Source organism: Pseudochaenichthys georgianus, chromosome 5 (assembly GCF_902827115.2).
Source record: "Pseudochaenichthys georgianus chromosome 5, fPseGeo1.2, whole genome shotgun sequence".
Lineage (NCBI taxonomy): Eukaryota > Metazoa > Chordata > Actinopteri > Perciformes > Channichthyidae > Pseudochaenichthys > Pseudochaenichthys georgianus.
Genome location: NC_047507.1, coordinates 3,748,347 through 3,770,494, shown reverse-complemented (window position 1 = coordinate 3,770,494; position 22,148 = coordinate 3,748,347). Strand labels below are relative to the sequence as shown.

Sequence of the window (22,148 nt, the reverse complement as noted above, 5' to 3'; positions counted from 1 at the left end):
TTAAACAAAATACTTCACATTCATCCAGTTTGTGACAGTAGTTGTAGCATTTGAGACTTTTAAACTTTAATTACCGCTGTTGCGCCCCCCCTTGTGTGTGTGTGTGTGTGTGTGTGTGTGTGTGTGTGTGTGTGTGTGTGTGTGTGTGTGTGTGTGTGTGTGTGTGTTGGGGGGGGTGCAACTTCCAACAGGAGGACAGACAAAAACTAACACAGAGGGAAAAAATAGGGAGGCAGAACTGTGGATCCTCACAGCCATAGTTTAGTTTCTGATTGGGTAAGTGAATTAAAGGCCATGTGCCTCCCTTCCTCTTTCACTCTTCCTTGTTTGCAGTGAGACTTACACATCAGGAAAAACCTGACAGACTACTGCTTCGGGTAAGAGCTTATATCTGTTTATATGTATAGTTCTATAGTCTAAAGTTGATATGTTCTGAGTTAACTTCAATATGTGAAGGAGCCTTGAATTGTAGTGTCTAGAAATCCTTCTTCACATCAGGTAGATGATTCTTGTTTTGTGAAATATGTGGGTTTCTTGTTGTGCCTCAACTGCACTGATTATGAATGTGTAGATAAGTATTAAGAGGCTACGAAAAAACAACAAACCTAATATACCAATGTCTGATACCAATGCTGCTGTTGCGTTTTAGGATATGCATAAATATTACTTCCCTACAAAACTAACTTTCAGAATTACATGTAAGTGCTAATCTGTTCATAGTCAAAGATCATTCGTGTATTTTGGTTTCCATGGTGAAATATGTTTTTCTTTTTAATAAGCAGCCTCTTTATCCTGTCTTAACATGCACTTTGGTTATTAAAAGCACTCTTTGTCTTGCACCAGACTTCTGAACCTTCACGGAAGCTGGGTGGTCACATGTCTGAACATTTTTTAGTTTAGTGTGTTAATAAACATGTTCAGAGCCCGAATCGATCAATTTAAGCATGCAAAAAACTACATTTTAAGCATCGTCACCAACAAAAAGAATGGCTTTAAATGGTGTTGATTAGTGAACATCTGAAGGAGCTTGTGGACATGTGATCACATTTGCTAACACTGAATGAATGCAATCGTGTCTAGACAATTACTTTAGTGCTACAAAAAAAAGTGCATTTACAATCTCTAATTTCTCTCTATACTGAATCAAACCTAGACCAAAATGGTGGACTGGGTCTTAAATCTCTTCCTGATATAATTAAAGTCCTGCTGACTGATCAGGGGTCATGTGGTGTCGTCTGCGGCACTGAAGCTCTTTCACAGGCCTCCATTGAAGCAGGAGACAGGGAAAAGTTTAATTTTTACACCACTATGATTATATGTAGCGGCGTTTCTTTTCAAATTAAGATTGTGTGTTTAAAAGCATTACAGAAAGCAATATATTATTAACCAGTAGTTTCCAAACGTGATGTATTGGGACCAATAAAATAATGGTCTTGTTGGGCTCAAATTGCAGTTAAAGAAACGACCCATTGCAGAATTACTTTTACTTTTATTTTGTAGTACTACTTTATTTGTAACTTTTATTTTGTTTTCATTCACTTGTAACAAAGTCCACAAGTTTACTTAAATGTACCGGTATACTGTATATATTGAAGTAAATAATCTGAGTACTTCATCCATCAAATTTGACTTGACTTGACCAGTGGACAAAACAGAAGTGAATGTGTCTAAAGGGGAAGCCACTGATGTCTAAAGTGATGATGGTTATGGATTATATACTGTAACAATAAATAGGAAACAAGTATCAAATAGACAAAGCATTAATCTAGAAGAGGAAGCCTTGATTGGTTGATTCCCAAACCTCATTTGCGGAACAAATAAACATGTCAACATATCTTGAGAACAAAGTGCTGATGATCCTGTCCTTTTTCCTCCCAACAGTCAAGATGTTTCTGTGCTGGTGCCTATCTCTGGTGGCTTTAATCCCTTTGACCACAAGCATCAACCCTGGAGTAAAGATCAAGCTAACAGCTAAAGGCATTGAATATGGTAAGGTTTGTACTTTTAGTTTTAAATCGCTGATTTCTCCCGAGATTTAATCATCAATTTCCCTTGATTTCCCTAGGCAGACAACTGGCAGTGGCTTCGATCTTGCAGAAACTCAAAACCATCAAACTTGATGATATGTCAGGGAAAGTGAGGGTGTCTCCCATTGGCAACGTCAGGTACAGCCTGACAAAGTAAGAAAGCAGTGCATTCATCACCGTCAATTCTTAAATTGGATACTTAAAGACAATTTGTGGGGTTTCCCCTTTTCTGTAATGTGCTATATAGGTTTGTGTGCATGTAAATGGTCTGCAAAGGCTACAATCCGAAAAGTTTAAGCGAGTTTTCTCGCACACACTTCCCCCCCTGTCTGAACTGGACTCCTTTGTGTACTTCTGTAACATAGTGACTGTTGGGGAATAATTTGCTAAGGTATTCTGACTTTGACACAGTTCATAATTTTCTCTTCTCACTGTCTCCTTTCCCATGGCATAGGTCTACAGCCTTGGGTATTGCTGCTATCTCTCTTAAGGAGGAGCAGCTTGGGCGCATTGTTGTTGAGACAGAGCACAAGCTGCCATGAGATAGTTTACTGTTCAGGGACGAAGGTTCCCTGGCGCCCATTCTTTTCTATGGACGACAGCTCTAGTTAGATTCAGGGTCCATATCGCTTTAGTCTCACTGATGAAGAATGTTGATTATTACACTCTGAAATAGTTAAAACCTCGAGCTACAGAAGAGTTCCTCAGAATTGATGTGGCATCTCAACCGTGTGGTCAAACCGTGACCCGTGACATGTCTTGTCAGTTCTCCGGCCGTAACTCCAAATAAACCATCAGTGTTTGCCATCAAAGCTCCAGCTCTCCATGTGTCTCTTTGAGTCCTGACTCCTCCATTGCTTCAGAAGTTTCCCCCACAGTGACATCACTCTGTAGCACTCACGCTTCTTCTATTAGCTAGACTCCAACACATTGTAATATTGGCTAAGGGGCGGGACATCTCTAAGCAGTTGACCAATCACAACAGAGCCGGCCAGCCAACCAATCAGAGCAGACTGGGCTCTGGTTTCAGACAGATAGTAAAAAATAGGTGCTGCAGCAGGCAGTATGAGAACAATAAAGAGCTTTTTGAACATTAAAGCATGTAAACATGTCAAAGTAGAGACACAAAATATGGAACTGAAAATGAACTTTCATGTTGTCTTTATCAGCATGAAAATGGTGGAAGTGGGATTGCCAACGGCTGCGCTGGATCTGGTGCCAGGGACCGGTGTCAAACTGTCCATTGTCAACGCGTACTTCCGGTTGGAAGGAAACTGGCGAGTCAAGTACCTCTTTGTGTAAGTGAGAACAGATTTCTTCCTTAAAGGTCACCTATTATGCAAAATCCACGTTTTCATGTCTTTGATACATCAACATGTATTCACAAAAAATAACATGTTGTACATGTTATTTTCATCTAAAGCAGTGCTTCTCAAACCTTTTCATACCAAGGACCACTTAACCAATAAAAAAACACTCGCGGACCACCTAACTCCAAAAATATCCAAAAACACATCGTTTTTCTAGAACAGATTACAAATTGCCTGAAAATGGTACAAACAGGTAGCAACATGTGTGATGAAGGTGTTGCGCTAGGCTATATCATGCATTTGAAAGTGAAACTTAAACTCGCTCCATTGCGGAGATATTCCCGCGAGAGTGCGGAAAACTTTTATTTATTTATTTATTTCAAATGTGAAATGTTACCAATGTACTCACGGACCACTAGGGGGCGCTCACGGACCACCAGTGGTCCGCGGACCACACTTTGAGAAGCACTGATCTAAAGTAACAGACAGAGAATCAGCACTTTAGGAACAGGGCTGAAACAGAGGGGATTATGGGATGCTGCAATGATCTGTTTGGTATTTAGAGCCAAACACTTCAGAGACATGTTTTGTATATATTTGAAACCTATCATATATGGATGAAAAATAGTAGGCCTATAATAGGGGACTCTTAAAGTTAAATATTTGGGGACATTCAAACCCCTAACCCTAACCCTAACCCTCTCTCAACAGAAAGGACAGCGGCTCTTTTAATTTGAACGCCAATGATATCAGTATCACTACAAGTCTCTCCATCAAGAGTGACCAGACAGGCCGACCTGTGGTCAATAGTCTCGACTGTGGAGCCAATGTTGGCAAGACAAGCATCCATTTTAAGGGTGGAGCCAGGTAAGAACAAAAATAGAAACAACTTTTGAACCAATTTGAAAGAATACCATTTTATTTTATTTTCGTGCTGCCATATTTCCTGTTTTTCATTTCAGTTGGTTGTACAATCTCTTCAGTAAATACATTGATAGTGCGATACGAAAAGCAATGCAGAAACAGGTGAGGACTGCTGGTACAGACACTAGTAGTTGGTTTCCAAACTGCACTGTATCCATGTTGGGTTCTTTTAAGAATATGTTCTCCATTCAGAAATCACAGTGCAAATGTATTGTGTTTTTGAATTTTTGTTGCAGATCTGCCCTCTGGTAGCCAATGCAGTATCTGATTTGAACAACAATTTGAAAACTCTCAATGGTAAATCATTATCTTCATGTCAAATATGTGTATGTTTCATTGATGCTGAATATGTAGGAGACTTTCTGTCTTATTGCAGTTCTAGCCAAGGTGGACAAGTTTGCAGAGATTGAATATTCCATGGTGGCATCGCCTGCAGTGTCAAAAACCTCCATAGACTTTGGCTTGAAGGTGAGAAACAATCATGATGCTTTTGTTTGCTCGTTTGATTATTAAGGCTTCTGTACTGGAGCCTCAGCTTGGTAGAGATGGCAACACTACACACATACTTTACTCAAATAGAAGTACAGATACACGTGTTTAAAAATACTAGATACTAGAAGTACTGACTAAACTTCTTTACTCAAGTAAAGAAGTATGGGCTTTGAAATGTCCTGAAGTAAAAAGTACCCATAACTAGCAGCTGTTTTAAAGAGTACCTGACCTCCCTTTATATTAATAGAACAATAATGTCATTGTTAGCTAATCAAATCAATCAAATCAAGTTTTATTTATATAACACATTTCTAAACGATTTTTGGTCGAGCCTACAGTAGAGACACTTTACAGCAAATACAACAGCACAGATTGTTCAGAATATCAGTATGAGAAAAACGACACCCTCTGTTCTTAGACCCTCTGTCCTTAGACCCTCACATCGTACAAGGAAAAACTTCCAGAGAAAACCCACAGTTTAAGGGGAACAAGGGGACCGAAGTCCACGACTTAATCCAGAACTCAGGACACAGGACTACAGCAAGAGGATCAGCCTCGACTCCGGTTCCCGGCGTAGATATAGATACAAAACAAGAAAAAAGATTTGGCTGGGTTAATCGGAACAAGAAAATACATGGACACAGACAGAGAGGGGAAAGGTCATTGGATAAAAGTTATTCTTGATAACCCTCTAGAAAGATCTCATGAACTTCCCCACTCAATCTATCAAGACCCGAGCAGTTATATTAGATATAGATAAGAAACAGAGATAGGGAGCACAACAACCTATCTCTTCGTCAGTTGCACTCCCCCTCTTATCTAAGCGACTCTGTACCCCGTCCCCGTTACCCTCTACAAGGCCATAGACCAGCAGAGGGAAAATGGGGGGTGGGTAAGGGTAAGGGTTTTTAAGAATAAACCGCAAGGGTCTAAAGGGAAAAAAGATGAAATATAAGGTACTATATTTTAAGTAATCCTATCTACTATTCCTATATTCGAATAATGTATAAACTATTTTAAAAATACTTTATGAAATCCTATGTTATGTTATAAATATTAAAATAAAGAACTAAATAAATAAATAAATAACTAAATGAATAAATAGATAATTAAACAAAACCCAAAGAGAAAAAGTGAGTTTTAAGTGTTGATTTAAACCCCCCAGGGTCTGGGCCGACCTCACATGTAGGGGCAAATTATTCCAGAGCCTAGGGCCAGCCGCTGCAAAGGCTCGATGCCCTCGGGTTTTAAGCCTGGTCTTAGGCACTATCAACAGCAGCTGATCAGCCGACCTTAAGGCTCTGCCTGGGGTGTAGCGATGGAGGAGTTCGGCTATATAGGCAGGAGCTAGCCCATTTAGGGCATTAAAAACAAATAAAAGGAGTTTAAAATCTATTCTGAACCGAACTGGTAAAGGCGCTGTTGAAGGTCACTCCAAGGTTCATAACAGAGGGGAAGATATTTTTATTGAGGGAGCCCAGAATATCAACCGGGGAGACTGTTGGTTGGGGTCCAAAAAAGAATGAATGTTTCCGTGCTGAACAACGGCAACATGACAATGTTTTCATTGGTCCCTCTTCTTTAGAGAAGACCAGGAAATGATGGATACACGAATCGTGTTAAAATCAATAGGCACACAATGACTCTAAATAATAATGATCACACCACCAAACACACATTCAAACTAAAGGAACCAGCCTGTTTGGAAAATGTAAGAAGTAGAAAGTACAGGTATTTGAGTTCAACATGTAAGAAGTAGAAAGTACAGGTATTTGGGTTCAACATGTAAGAAGTAGAAAGTACAGGTATTTGAGTTCAACATGTAAGAAGTAGAAAGTACCGGTATTTGGGTTCAACATGTAAGAAGTAGAAAGTTCAGGTATTTGTGTTCAACATGTAAGAAGTAGAAAGTACAGGTATTTGAGTTCAACATGTAAGAAGTAGAAAGTACAGGTATTTTGGTTCAACATGTAAGAAGTAGAAAGTACAGGTATTTGTGTTCAACATGTAAGAAGTAGAAAGTACAGGTATTTGGGTTCAAAATGTAAGAAGTAAAAGTAAAAAGTCGTCAGAAAAATAAGTAGTGGAGTAAAGTACTGATACCAGAAAAATGTACTTAAGTACAGTAACAAAGTATTTGTACTCCACTACTTCCCACCTCTGCAGCTTGGTTATTAAGAAATAGACAGTCATGGTTATGTTGCAAATGTTCTGTTTCTGCTGTTTCTTTGTCTTTTAGGGTGAATTCTACAACATCGGGAAGCATCAGGAGCCTCCCTTTTCCCCCGCAGTCTTTTCCCTGCCGCCCCAGATCAACAACATGTTGTACATCGGCATTTCCTCCTTCACCATTGAATCTGCGGCGTTCGTCTACAACACAGCTGGAGCCCTCAGCCTGTACATCACTGATGACATGGTGAGCTAAATCCTCCTGATTCACTCATCTATCTTCTTACGTGACGTCACAATGATTTACAACCCTTCTGACTCTCAACAGATCCCACAAGGCTTTCCCATCCGACTCAACACCCGAGCGTTTGGAGTTTTCATCCCGCAGGTGAAAACAGATTCTACTCATTTCTACAGATTGGTGCATTTCTGATTTTTGTAGGCCGACGCAGAAGTTAGCATCGCAAGGGCTCCCCTCGCCAAAAAGCAATGAGATTTTTCCATTGGATTTCAGTGTATTGCAGAACATTTGATATGTGGCAAACACACCTTTATAATACTAACATGTTTTGTTCAGCACGATAATATCTACATTATTATGATTGAAGCATAATTGAAATCACCGGAAGCTAAAAGCTATTGTTAGGCTATAAACGTGCTACATCATAGTTACATTGCTTCAGATCACCACCGCTAAGCTAAAAGCGCCTAATGTTCTGCGTGATGACGTTCAGTAGTCTTTTTTAGACACTTGTTAGCAACCGACACAAGGCAAGGCAAGGCAAGTCAAGTTCATTTATATCGCACCTTTCAACACAAGGCAATTGAAAGTGCTTTACAAAAAACGAAAGAGATTAAGAAAATGGCATTTAAAATCAGTCATTAAAAAGAAAAGATAATAAAATAAACATCAAAAGAAAAAATACATGGAAAAAAATTACAGTGCAGTTTAAGATGTAAATAGTTCAATTAAAAGCAGCGGCAAAAAGAAAAGTCTTTAGTCTGGATTTAAAAGTAATCAGAGTTGCAGCGGACCTGCAGGTTTCTGGGAGTTTGTTCCAGATATTTGGAGCATAATAACTGAACGCTGCTTTACCATGTTTAGTTCTGACTCTGGGGACAGAAATCTGACCAGTCCCTGAAGACCTGAGAGATCTGGATGGTTCATAATTTAGCAGTAGGTCAGAAATATATTTTGGGCCTAAACCATTCAAAGCTTTATAAACCAGCAGCAGTATTTTTGAAATCTATTCTTTGACACAGAGGAAGCCAGTGTAAAGACTTCAGAACAGGAGTGATGTGATCCACTTTCTTAGTGTTAGTGAGGACTCGAGCAGCGGCGTTCTGAATCAGCTGCAGCTTTCTAATAGATTTTTTAGTGAGACCTGTGAAGACACCATTGCAGTAGTCGAGTCTACTGAAGATAAAAGCATGGACAAGTTTTTCCAAATCCTGCTGTGACATTAGTCTTTTAATCCTAGATATATTCTTTAGGTGATAGTAGCCTGATTTAGTAACTGTTTTAATGTGACTGTTGAAACTCAGGTCAGAGTCCATGACTACACCTAGATTTCTGGCTTTATCTGTTGTTTTGAACATTGCAGACTGAAGCTCAGCGCTAACTTTTATACGTTCTGCCTTGGCTCCAAAAACCATTACCTCAGTTTTATCTTTGTTTAATTGGAGAAAGTTCTGACACATCCAGTCATTGATTTGTTCAATGCACTTACTCAGTGTTTGAATTGGAGCATAGTCTCCTGGTGAAATTGTTATGTAAATGTGTGTGTCATCCGCATAGCTATGGTAACTTATTTTGTTATTTTTCATTATCTGAGCCAGTGGTAGCATGTAGATGTTAAAGAGAAGAGGCCCCAAGATGGAGCCTTGAGGTACCCCACATGTCATATTTGTCTCTCAGATGTGTATTTACCTATAGAAACAAAGTTTTTTCTGTCCTTTAAGTAGGATTCAAACCAATTTAGAACTGTTTCCGAAAGTCCCACCCAGTTTTCTAGTCGGTCTATTAATATGTTGTGGTCAACAGTGTCAAACGCAATAAATTACTCAACTGTTGAAAAACTACTTTTTCAATGATTTTACCTAGAAATGGGAGGTTTGATATGGGCCTGTAATTGTTCATTACTGAAGCATCTAGATTATTCTTTTTAAGAGCGGTTTAATGACTGCAGTTTTCAGGGCCTGTGGAAAAATACCTGAGTGAAGAGATTTGTTTACTATATGAAGTAGATCTGAGGCCATGCAACGAAAAACATCTTTGAAAAAAATCCTGTTGGAATAATATCAAGGCAGCAGGAGGAGGATTTCAGAAGTTGAATAATGTCCTCTAGGTTTTTATCATTAATCTGGTGGAATTGTGTCATGGTGTTTGAATTGATATTAGGTGAACATAGGGACAACACATTTGCTGTTCCTGATGCAGAGGCACTGACTGCTTGTCTGATTTTCTGAATTTTGTCAGTGAAGAAGGATACAAAATCATTGCATGCCCTGGTGGATAGAGATTCAGAGGCTACTGACACTGGGGGGTTAGTTAGTCTGTCGACGGTAGCAAACAAGGCACGTGCATTGTTTTTGTTTTTGGTAATGATGTCAGAGAAGAAAGACTGTCGTGCGTTTTTCAATTCCACATTATAAAGGCCAAGTCTCTCTTTATAGATTTCAAAGTGAACCTGGAGATTTGTTTTTCGCCACCTGCGTTCAGCTTTTCGACATTCTCTTTTTTCTGTTTTCACGGTCATGGCTTTTCTCCATGGATATATTATCTTCCCAGTCACTTCCTTTACCCTAGTTGGAGCAATGGCATTTATAAAAAATTTCATTTTTGAATTAAAAAACTAGCTCATTTACTGAGATGTTAGCAGGGGCAAGTGTGGAAGAAATATTCTGAGTAAACATTTCCCTAGTATTTTCAGTTAAATATCGCTTTGTGGTTACCTCTTTTTGAAAAAAATTGTGAAGAGAAATAGAGCTCTCAAAGAAAACACAGGAATGATCAGATAGTGCAACATCAGTCACCACAACCTTAGAGATATTCAGACCCTTTGAGATAATTAAGTCCAGAGTGTGCCCCTTATTGTGCGTGGGCTCCGTGTACATGCTGAGTCAGTCCATAGTTATCAAGAACACAAAACAGTTATTTAGCCCCTCTGTCCTGGGGGTTGTCAACATGGATGTTAACATCACCAACAATGACTAGACGGTCAAAGTCAATACACACTATAGACCAGTGGTTCTCTACTGGTCAGGCCTCGGGACCCACTTTTTACTTGGTCAATACATCGCGACCCAACATTTTGAAGCAATCAAATCTATTCAACAAAAAAACGTGCTGTAATATATACGCTTTTCAGCATACAATATAAATACAAGTGAAGTACAGTGCATATATCCCTTGTATCCCTTCATAGAACTAAAGTATGCTTTTAAAAAAGGTTTAATGAGATGATGGAATCAAAGCTGAACTATATAAAAAGGCACACATGCTGAAAACCCAACCCCAGCAGGCGGGTCTGGGGGGATTCTCCCCCAGGAGATTTTTAGAAATATTAACATAAACTATGCATTCTGGTACACTCTGAGAAGAAAATAAATAAATCTATTACTACCCGATATATTAATAATATTTTATGCCATTGTTTGTTTTTCACTTTGTTCTGACATCTTGCTGTGAGAAGAGTAAAGAGGAGATAGTCTGTGTGACTTACTTTAAATTGTGGGTAAGGGTAGAGAGCTCCCATTGTTCTGTGACCTGTCAATCATCAAACCGTTCACTATTGAACAAAATAGCAACTCCACCCCCTTTCTTATGCATTCTTTCCTGACTCATAAAACTAAAGTTGGGAGGGGTTGATTCAATAAGAACAGCTGCACTGTTATTTTTTTCAATCCAAGTTTCCGTTAAAAACATAAAATCAAGATTATGGCTGACATGGAATCACTGCTAAATTTGATAAACTCACACAAACATTTGAGCACTTCCTGTTTCTAAGCTGATTCACCGCTCTTAATCTATTACCTATCAACACAGATATCGACAAAGCTACTCCGCTAAAGGCAAAGGAACTTCTGACATTCACAAGTGGGTTATTTACTGACCTTATTTATGTAAAAGAATAAAACTTAAAAATCTCTTAAGCTTGTGTTTACAACAGACCTTATTTCAGGAATCTAACCATTCAAAAAAACTTTAAAGCAAAGACGAGGTAAAATTACGAGGTAAAATGCTAACTAATTTCCGGGTTTTAGGGCTCATTTATGCACCAGTCTATTTGTCAGCTGTTAGGGATTAATTTTGTCTTTACTCCTAGACATTTAACCTTATTTTATGTGTTGACATTTATGACCATCCCTGCTTCTAATCTCCCGTAAGGAATGTGTTAATGCAGTCGTATGTTGATACTAGGGTTTATGGCCTGACACCAGTGGGCACAAGGGGGTTTTCTAAGCTCCAGAGACGTGAGAGACATCTCCTGTGTCTGCAGATGTGTTTACGCCCATCCCCAATATGTGGATTTGACTCTCTGTAAACTAGTTAAAAGGTCTACCAAGATGCGAGGCTGATCAGATTTGACATGGCAAACCACCCGTGCAGTCAGCACCTTTGACTGTGTGACTTGTGATGTGAATTTCTCCGGCCGATGCTTGTATTAAATATCAGTGTTTGACATCAGAACTCCTGCTCGTCCCGTGTCTCCTTCATGAGTCGGTGACTCCCACTGCATTGCTACACAGAAGTTTCCTCCACAAATATTTGTCAGCTATATATTTGCTTTTCAGATTGCTAAGCGTTTCCCAGGTCTGATGATGAAACTTCTGGTGAAGACGGTGAAAACTCCCGTCATCACGTTTGAACCCAACAACGCGACAGTTCAGAGCTTGTCCTCAGTGACAGCTTACGCTATCCAACCCAACGCCACACTTACGCCTCTCTTTGTCCTGAACTTGGTAGGTTACACAGCTGGTGTGATAAATGAAAAGCCATTTGTTTGGTTCTACGTTGGGAACTGTCTCACTATATTGTCTTTACAGGTCTCCAGTGTCAGCGTCCGAGTGTTTGTCAGTGGAACGAGGTTGGCCGGAGCTGTCACCCTAAACAAGTGAGTAACTAAAAACAAAAACATGGGGCCAAAAGGTCTTTGTGAAGACGAGCATGACAGTTTAATTTGCCTCATTTGCACAGAATGGATCTGACCCTGGGGACGAGCTATGTCGGAGACTTTCAGGTGAGAATTAATTCTAACACGAGTCACAGTGTGCACATTCAGTACCAACATAACTAACAAACCCTAACCCTAATCTGCAGATCGGTTCGCTCGACAGCATCTTCCAAATGGTCCTCAAAATGGTGGTGATACCTACAATGAATGGTGAGATCTTGCATTATCACTTTACACTCTATATGAAATACAGAGACCCGACTTGATGACTGACAGATTGAAATGTGAATGCAACAGACTGTGACACTGTTTTGCTCTTTAAATTGTAATATTGTCCACTGTACTGCAGGTTAAGTCCTCAGAAACTAAATTAAAATGCCATTTTCATTTGAAAATTGACAGAAAATTGCATTTTATTTTAAATTGTGACTTAAATAATTATTTCAGGAATAGTAAATCATACTCAAATAATAAAAAATAAATTATATATATTTAAAATACACATAAATATATGGGAAATGTAAGATGTAGAGTGAGGTTTCATTTTACATTCTCAAAAAAAAACAGTACAGTGCTATGTTTTATAAGTGGGGGGTGGACCGAACATCCTTTAGGGGGGTCGTCGCCTCCTCTCGAGGGGTCCGGGGGCATGCTCCCCCGGGAAGATTTTTTTTTTAAATATTGAAGTTGAAAGCATCAATCTGGTGCACTTTGAGAGCAGCATTAACCCTACCTTAATAACACCTTAAAATGCACTGGAGAACACTCATTAACACCCTTTAATGAAGCAAACTAATGCCTTAACTCACTCAAATAGTCGTTTACTTAGGTGAAACAAATGTGCCTAGAGTTTTAAAGGATGCGGATAGTCTCACCTTGATTCTGGCGCATTGCTAATCGTTTTATAGATCTATTCTTATCCATCATCTTTGTTTGTGACGTAAAGAGTGTAAGAGTCACTTTTCTGAATCGGACACTCTGAGTGGATGCAGTCACAGCCAATCGAAGTCTGATTCCTGTCAGTTCTGTTGTTATGTGTACTGAAACGAGAGCCGGTATAATTCCACGCGCGAAAACAACATAGAAATTGGAATACGTTATTTTAGTGTCTTAAAAGTAGACTGAGGTATGAAGGGTTAACGTTACATCTTAGGATAATTTTTAGTCATGTCCTGTATACATACTAACATATAAGGGTATTGACTTAGTGTGGTTACATCACTCTTTTTCACTTCTTACTCAGTCAGCCAGAGTGCAGATATCACCATTAGATTAACAAACCTGAAACATCATCCATTTCTTCACTGCTGGTGATGACATTGTTGTCAGCTGCTGATACTGCTGCTGCTGCAGCTTGTGGAGCCTGCTTCGATGACAATAACTTTCTAATATCCATAACTGTAGAGGCTATTAGCTTAAAACTCGTCAGGCACTAGGAAGGATCACTCCTTATTCAGAATTAGCCTGCGTACGCAGTACGCAGGCTAATGTCCCACAGTGGCTGCCTCTCTGGTGGACTCCGGTACTGCACATTACTCCCGAGAAATTTTACATTTTTTTTTATTAATTTTTTTTAAGTGAAATATCCGGGGCTTTTCAGAAAACATCCGGGGCTTGAGCCCAAGTAGCTACCCCCTAGCGCCGCCTCTGGTCAGAACTAAACATGGTAAAGCAGCGTTCAGTTATTATGCTCCAAATATCTGGAACAAACTCCCAGAAACCTGCAGGTCCGCTGCAACTCTGACTACTTTTACTTTACTTGACTACACTGTAACTTGTATCCATGTATTTTTTCTTTTTTAATGTTTTAAATTTAAATGTAATTAATTTCTCCATGACATTTATGTCATGGACTGCTCGAAAGTAGGATATTTGGGATATCCATCGTAGCCAGGGTTTACGATCAGTTTTTGGGTGATTTGTACTGAGGAACAAGTATCACATCACCGACGAGTGAAAAATAGTGTTTTGGTAACACGGGGTGTTCAGGTAACACTTAAAGACTTTGTTATGGAACGCAAAGCAGAGTAGGGGGCTAGTACACCCTCCTGAGGGTCCGATTGTGGATGTCATGCGAGCATAACATGGTGAAAAAAAAAATCGGTCAAAATTAACAATCGGGACGGAAATGTTCGGATTTCCAAAGGGATGTTCTGTGAATAAATAAAAAATCAAGGACTGAAATAATTGAACTATTCATATCTTAGACTGCACTGTAACTTTTATCTTTTAATGTTTATTTTATTAGCTTTTCTTTTTAATGACTGATTTTAAATGCCATTTTCTTAATGTCTTTCATTTTTTGTTTTCTTTTAATGTTTCTTTTATTATCTTTTACTGTTTTTAAATGCCTTTATCTGAATGTCTTTCATTTTTGTAAAGCACCTTGAATTGCCTGGTGCTGAAAGGTGCTATATAAATAAACTTGCCTTGCCTTGTATAGGATGCATTTTGATATAAATGATATTGAACCAGTTTTAAAGTCATAATTTGTCCCCTTACATTTTTCAGTTAAATCTTATGTGTTTAAACTGCATTTAATGCATGAAATGTCCTATACACTTAAAACCTAATATAACACGTTTGCTATTATATCACGACCACATTTCCCACATTAGATTTTTGGGACTAGTTTTTCTAAATGTCTGCATTTTCTTCATAGCTCAACTTGCAAAGGGATACCCTCTTCCGACACTTGGAAAGATGAAGCTGGTGTACACTCAGCTGCTGGTCCTGAAGGTCAGACTGTTTTCTATAAAGCTGTATTTATTATATGACATGGATTTTTACGAGGGCCAATAACTCCGAAGAAAACATCTTAAATATCCAGACAATCAACTGAATTATTTGATTTTTAAGCTGTTCTTAATTTTAGTTTATTTCTCTCTAGGACTACGTCATGATTGGGACCGATGTTCAGTTCACGAGTTGAGTGGCATTTCTGGAAGCTTCCAATTCTGCAACATGAAGACACAATCACAGTTCATCATGTAGAAATATTACCGTCAAATGCTGATCACCTGTTTGGGATATCAACCCAGGTTTTCATGCTGCTTTTCTATTAAATATGAACCTCATATACAATGGGCACAGTCTGCTGGACATTTGCATCTTTTTTTTAAACAATAAACTCCTTTTAAAGCGGATCAGCACTCTCTGCTGCCAACTTTATGAACAATTTATAACTCAAAGATTTCTGATTTTGTTTCAATCAGGTGAGACGGTTTTGATGTAAGAATACTTGGCTATTTATTGATAGGAATACACAAATGAATGTAATGTAGTTTTGACGATTAGGCCCCGTTGTGCAGGAAGTATCATTCGGGAGGGGAGAACCGATCCGATGAAACCCCCCGGGGTCTAGACACTGGTGGTGGTGAATGGATAGTTGGGTTCGGTTTGAAGGGGAGGGGCTTAGCTTGACCCTGGATTCAGAGGGAAAGGAGGTCAAAAGGGGTGGAGGAGGGTTGCGTTGAGTCACCTGAAATGACAGCTGTCAGAGGGGGGAGAGCAGATTCACTGGCTTCCGGTAACTGCTAGAATCCACTTCAAGACACTGGTACTTGCGTACCATGCTGCGAATGGATCTGGCCCTTCCTACATCCAGGACATGGTTAAACCGTATACCCCAGCACGTGCACTTCGCTCTGCATCAGCCAAACGACTCGCTGCACCCTCGCTGCGAGGGGGACCCAAGTTCCCATCAGCAAAAACACGTGGATTTGCTATCCTCGCTCCAAAATGGTGGAATGAGCTCCCCATTGAAATCAGGACCGCAGAAAGCTTACACACCTTCCGGCGCAGACTGAAAACTCATCTCTTTCGACTCCACTTCGAGCGATAGAATGACTAACAAAGAACTGCTAACAGAGCACTTATATACTAATAAAGGACTGGCTTATCTAAAGCCAGTTGAGTAGCACTTGAAACGATTGGCTCTTTGAAACCTGATGTTCTTATATGATTCTGTTTTCTTCAAGGTTGTGTCTCCTGGTCGAATGTACTTATTGTAAGTCGCTTTGGATAAAAGCGTCAGCTAAATACAATGTAATGTAATGTAATGTAATTTAAAAGGGTTAGCGGAGCGCTATGATAGGCTTGTGAGAATAGAGCGAAGTGATTGGTTAAGCTGGAGAGTGACGTACCCGATCACTTATGAATGAGTAAAGAAGGTCTTCCTGGTTGAACTTGCGCTGAGCTTCATATCTCACAGAGTGATGCTCACAAATGTGCTGATTCATGACTTTTCTGTAGCAGATTTGAGAGCCGTAGGAAAATAATTATGACAACAGTACAACAAAAATTAGGTCACAGTAGTTATAATTATACCCGTTATAATTTACATCATCCAAACCAGTTGTATCTTCTTAAAGGGACGGTTCACACAAAAATAAAAAAATACTTTGTTTTCTTTTACTTTTAATGCAATTTTTTTAATCTAAATTGTTTTGATGTGAGTTTCTGTTTATAGAGCTATCGCAGGGGAGGTAAGTCTGTCTTCTCTTGAATATAAACAAACTTTCCAGCACTCAGTTCGTTGTGCTCAAAGCTCCAATGAAACATTTTTAATAAAACTCACCAGCACAATGTCTCTTTCCAGTTACTTAACATAATCCACAGACATTGTTGTGAGCAGTTTGTTGTAGGAACTATTTTCTTTTTGCCAAATTACACATGCCAATGTGATGAAAGAAGCGTGCAGCGACTCATAGACGACAAGCTGGTGCTCAATCGTCCATGGGTGAAGTTAGGTTGAAAGAAAATAGTTCCCCCATTAATCCGCTCACAAGACATGTCGTGTTTTCTGAAAAAAAGGCACTGCTCTCGAGTTTTTCCAAATATTTCTTTTTGGAGCTTAGAGCAGCACAAGTTCCACCTAGTTGTTATTTTATTAGAGAGTCGTCAGTTCAATATGTAAATAAACACGTACTGACAGTTTAAATAACATATTGCAGTTTTAATAGCTCATCACAGCAGTTCAATGTGACCAAGAGTCCATGAAAAACAGCCACAGTGTGTCTTCCAAGAAAAGATCGCGGTGCATTTGCTCTCCCATCTTTCCAGTGGTTTCTCTTGTTTCCATCATGGGCCTGTTTCGGTCATGGTTGTGTTTGAAGACACATGTTCATCGTAGTTCTTCACCGTGTCTCTCAGAGAGATGTGACTGAGGGCTCGGCCTCACAAAATCTATATCAGAGGCACAAACCATAAAGAGTGAGTGATTGAATGATGGAAGTACCAGATAAAGCCTTAAAGCTCTTGATGATTGTTACCGACTTTGCTTTGACATGTTCTAATTGTTTTTATATAGTGGTTGGATACAGTAGTAGCAGAGTTTATGAGAATGAGTTTTACATTATTGTATGGAACACTGCCATTTAAGCAACTTTAATGCCCAGAAGTTGATGCAATACTGCCTTAAGCCTCAAGGGGGCCGCAGTGCACCATCAGCTTGGCAAAGCATTAGGTAGAAACCCTCCTGAGTAACACATTTAGACTAGTGTGTACATTTGTTGCTGAATTTAGCTGAAAATGCAGAAAAAGCTGAATATGTTATTAGCTGAATGGTCTCTGTAGCTGCTTTAATCTACAAAAACCAAGAAAGTGTGTTGCTGAATTTAGCGGAGAAATGCAGAAAAGTGAAATGATTTGAATCAAAATTGTTACAGCTCAAATGCATTGCAATGACTTTGTTGAAAACTTGAAAGTGAAATGTTAAACTGGAAAAGTAGGAAACATTGTGAAGAAGCTTAATATTTAAAAGAAAACATTCTTAAAAATTATAAACAACAAAATGTATAGCCTCAATGTCCTGAGATTCCTGAATAATGTAATAGTTGAATGGTTTGCTGAAAGTAGGCTGAAGGAATTAGATATGAAATGTAAGTAGTAGTGAATGAATGTGTATTAAGAAGAGAAAAGAAAGTATAAATGCTTTGAAAAGCAGCATAATATTTTTAACTGCAAACTTTTGAACTAAAACCATACGTCACCAATAATGTATAAAATATATGGAACGTGTTGAAGTCAGTATGAAGTCTCCATCAGACAGAATATAATAGGCTGAGACAGTCTGTTAAACTCCAGTCTGTGTGTTTGTGTTTGAGGTGACGAGTTATCAAACACCTGTGTGAGCCCAGAGATCAAAGGTTACCATGGTGATGTGCAGTGATCAGTGAAAGGAGAGCCTTTCCATTGTTCTGAATGAGAGATAAACCTCTTACATTTATAACTATAGTTTAAAAAACGGCAGCTGCTATCGGTAAAATGTGTGCAGCATATCAGGTCCCTGAGTAGCGTCTGTGTCTGCTTTTTGTGTACTTTCGGGTCAATAATGTGGCATTTTTGGCAGATTAACTAAAGGTGAACAGCTGCTGCTCTGAGGAAAGATGAGGCCTTAATGGAGACATGTGAAACGTTTTTGCCACTTTGTGCCCACTACAAATCTAGTTCAACCTATCCTGGATATGTTTTGAGTTATCTGGTTGACTTAATCCAAAACAAAGCCGCTCTCGTTAAACTGTCCTACAACGCTGGCCAGGGCCGGCCCTCGGCATAGGCAGTATAGGCGAATGCTAAGGGCGCATCAACCCATAGGGGGCGCCGAAAATTGAAAAAAAAGAAGTTAGAAATAAAAAAAAAATATTTTTTTTTTATTTCATAACAACACAATTTCCCGATTTTGGATCAACAAAGTAAATCTTATTATCTTATACTAACAGAAATACGCCTATATTGCGTACAGCACCCACAAACTATGGCACACCCCCCCCCCCCCCCAAAATCAAGTTGAACTGCCCCAGTCCCAGTAAAACCCAGAGGTTTATGTGAAATTGTTCTTTTTTTGAAATAATGGTTTTAGTGTGCAATTATAGGTTTTAATTTTGTATTTGTATTCATTTAAAATAAATCAAACTCCCAAAAAACGTACACAGCTTCTGTGTGCTTTTATTAACATTGGAATTTACTGTGTAAGCGGCCGCGGGGGGGAGAGCTTTAGAGAGCTCTCTCCTGAAAGACTGAGCGCCAGCTAAAATCTTGCCTAGGGCGGCAAATTGGTCAGGGCCGGCCCTGACGCTGGCTATCAACTCATTCGCTCAAGCCAGCCGTGTCCTATCTAGTTAGGTGCGCGTTCACATAAAAGGGGTGGTATCTGGAGCATTCGACCAATCACAAACATGGAGAAGCGTAATGACAGCGCAGCGTCATACTTCCTGAATGAAAAGTGAACTATAATATTAGTCAAATATGAAGAAGTTAAACTTTAAACATCCATGAATTAAACACTTGATCCAGGATCAAAGCCACATAGCTGCACCTGCAAGGTGAATACAGCTGGTAAAAGAAAAAGTGTTTGAATGCGTACATTAACAGGTTTATGATATCACTGCCCCGTCCAAGACACGAGTGGATCTGACTTTAAATACATTTGACTCGAGTGTTTCGTAAACTTAATGTGTTGCTTAAAATAATACTTCTGCATACAGTATGTGACACTGTAAGCGTTGCACGGCCAGATACAGCTCAGCTGACTCAGATAAGGAAATATATGATACATTATGATACATGTGATATGAATGATAATGGGACACATTGACGTCTGCACTCACAGTGCCGCGGACTGTAGGCTACGTAATGTTACTCTGATCCGGTTACTTATGTTGTGGCAGTTATTTAAGTAAGCTTTCTTAACGCTAATGTTATAATAGTCAGATTGCTCTGAAGATGGGAGGTGATATTCTATTCATTTTCACGTTCACACAGTCAGTGATTTTGGCCGGCCGTCTTTCCTGCAACGGCTTTTTAAACTGTATTTCCTCCGCACACTGAGCTCTGATTGGTCAGCAGGCATGGTGCTTTCGCTGAGTTGATATCTTATTCTGGAACCTATCCTGCTTCGGAGCACAGACTAGGTTCCAGGATAAATCACCATGGAGATCTAGCCCGCTAAAAAGTGAACCAGCTTCGTAGTACCGGAAATCCCAGAAGTTATCTTGCTAAACGAAAATCCTGCTTCGTAGTATACCCCCCTGGTTAGCCGCTAAGCATAAGTTACCATGGAGATATAACCTGCTAAAAAGAGAACCAGCTTCGTAGGACCGGAAAGCCGGAGTTATCCCTGAATTTAGCCGGCTAAGCGAAAATCCTGCTTCGTAGTATACCCCCCTGGTGGTTGAAGCACGTTATTGAATTTTATAATTTTATTATTAACATATAACTCTTTGTGAACTTGTCTTTATCCTCGATTTTCTCCATACAGGGTGATGCAGAGTGCTATATCGGTCTGAACATCAGACTTTACAATGTGTCCAAATGGCCCCAACAAGTCAGAGATGACTCAGATAAAGTGTGAAATATCACTGTGTATTACAAACATAAGGCGTAAGCAAATGAATTTACAGTTGCATCGCAAAAACACTTCCTCTTTTGTGGGAGAGCTGATATTTTGCGTAAGGGATAATGTGCTGCGACGCGGTCATTATGGGGAAAAGAACACCGACAGGCTGATCAGGAGCCCGACGCGAAGCGGAGGGATCTAGGTCGGCATGAAGGTCCAGCTTATTACATGGCCACATTCTCAACAAAGTAATGTTATGACTCCCAATATTAATTGAAATGCTTTTATGGATTTAGAAAATTATTTTATTGATTTAAAAAATAGTTGTATGTATTGATTTAAATTGACATGCATCCGCGAAGAAAAATAGTCCGTTGTTACTGTTTGAACTAACGTAGCAACGGCAGGAACTGCTTCGATAGCGTTTTTGAGGAGCTTTCTGATTACAGATTTGAAAACATCGCTGCTTGCTTTAAAAGTAGCACAACTCATGATGTCAAACCTTGGAAAGTATCTCGATATCCCTGCCCTGATGCCAAAGTAACTGCACACTGTATGTTTTGCCGTTTGATGTATATGTCTGGACCGCTGCGTAAAAAGGAGGGTTTCTGCCCGTTACTTCTCCGCTGTTTTCTTGTCCCTCTTGTCTTTTTCTTTTCTTCACTGGGGACTCATCAGCCACTAACCATTACTCCAAATTACTGTGCTCTCCAAATATATTAAAATGAATGTTAAAATCCTCCATGTTGCTATCACACGACAGCGGAAAACTAAAGACAATCAGACAGTTTGCTTGCTTTTCAAACTGTTACATTTGAAAAACAGTTAGAGCGTCTCTTGTCTTGTCAGTTTGAAAAGCCAACGGTAGGACCTGCTTGCGTTTTTGAGGAGCTTTTTGATTACAGATTTGAAAACATCGCTCCTTGCTTTAAAAGTAGCACAATTCATGATGTCAAACCTTGGAAAGTATCTAGATATCCCTGCCCTAATCATGCCAAAGTAACTGTTTGATGTCTATGTCTGGACCGCTGCGTAAAAAGGAGGGTTTCTGCCCCGTTACTTCTCCGCAGTTTTTCTTGTCCCAGTTCCAAAAGGCCCAAATGTATACAGTTCAATCGACCGGACTTCTTTCTGAAGATGTGAGCGTCCTTAACGGTCTGTCTGTTCGGTATTAACAACGTGTCACGTGTTCTGAATTGACCAATCAGAATCGAGTATTCAACTAAGCCATGTAATAAATATAGTTATTACATAACTATATAACGTAATAGTTATTACATGGCTTAGTTGAATACTCGATTCTGATTGGTCAATTCAGAACACGTGACACGTTGTTAATACCGAACAGACAGACCGCTGTCAAGGATTTATTGACCGTTGTTAAGGACGCTTACATCTTCAGAAAGAAGTCCGGTCGATTGAACTGTATACAGAAAAACTGCGGAGAAGTAACGGGGCAGAAACCCTCCTTTTTACGCAGCGGTCCAGACATAGACATCAAACGGCGACACATATTCACTTGCCAGTTACTTTGTCATTAGGGCAGGGATATCTAGATACTTTCCAAGGTTTGACATCATGAATTGTGCTACTTTTAAAGCAAGGAGCGATGTTTTCAAATCTGTATTCTATAACACATAGGTGTGAGCAAGCTCTCTGATTGGTCAATAGGCGTGTTTGATTCCACGATCAAACAATGGTCAAATAGAAC

The 22,148-nt window shown here is 39.4% G+C and overlaps 1 protein-coding gene across 1 annotated transcript; it reads left to right on the top strand.

Annotated features, from left to right (window-relative positions):
* Positions 1–270: 270 nt before the first annotated feature.
* On the top strand, positions 271–16,515 carry LOC117446710 (bactericidal permeability-increasing protein-like). The gene is made up of 16 exons (XM_034083057.2): positions 271–377; positions 1,882–1,989; positions 2,066–2,180; positions 3,197–3,325; positions 4,049–4,204; positions 4,300–4,363; positions 4,498–4,558; positions 4,638–4,729; positions 6,993–7,169; positions 7,251–7,310; positions 11,720–11,887; positions 11,972–12,039; positions 12,123–12,165; positions 12,246–12,309; positions 14,762–14,838; positions 14,990–16,515. The coding sequence occupies exons 2-16, from the start codon at positions 1,887–1,889 to the stop codon at positions 15,029–15,031; spliced, it is 1,419 nt and encodes a 472-aa protein (XP_033938948.1). The 5' UTR covers positions 271–377; positions 1,882–1,886; the 3' UTR covers positions 15,032–16,515.
* Positions 16,516–22,148: the final 5,633 nt, after the last annotated feature.

What these genes read in the sequence shown, in the direction of transcription:
- LOC117446710 (XM_034083057.2), top strand. Translation starts at nt 1,887, where the DNA reads ATGTTTCTGTGCTGGTGCCTATCTCTGGTGGCTTTAATCCCTTTGACC. An exon ending in CCATAGACTTTGGCTTGAAG is followed by an intron (nt 4,730 to 6,992) that starts GTGAGAAACAAT and finishes TTTGTCTTTTAG; the next exon opens with GGTGAATTCTACAACATCGG. An exon ending in GGTGATACCTACAATGAATG is followed by an intron (nt 12,310 to 14,761) that starts GTGAGATCTTGC and finishes TTTTCTTCATAG; the next exon opens with CTCAACTTGCAAAGGGATAC.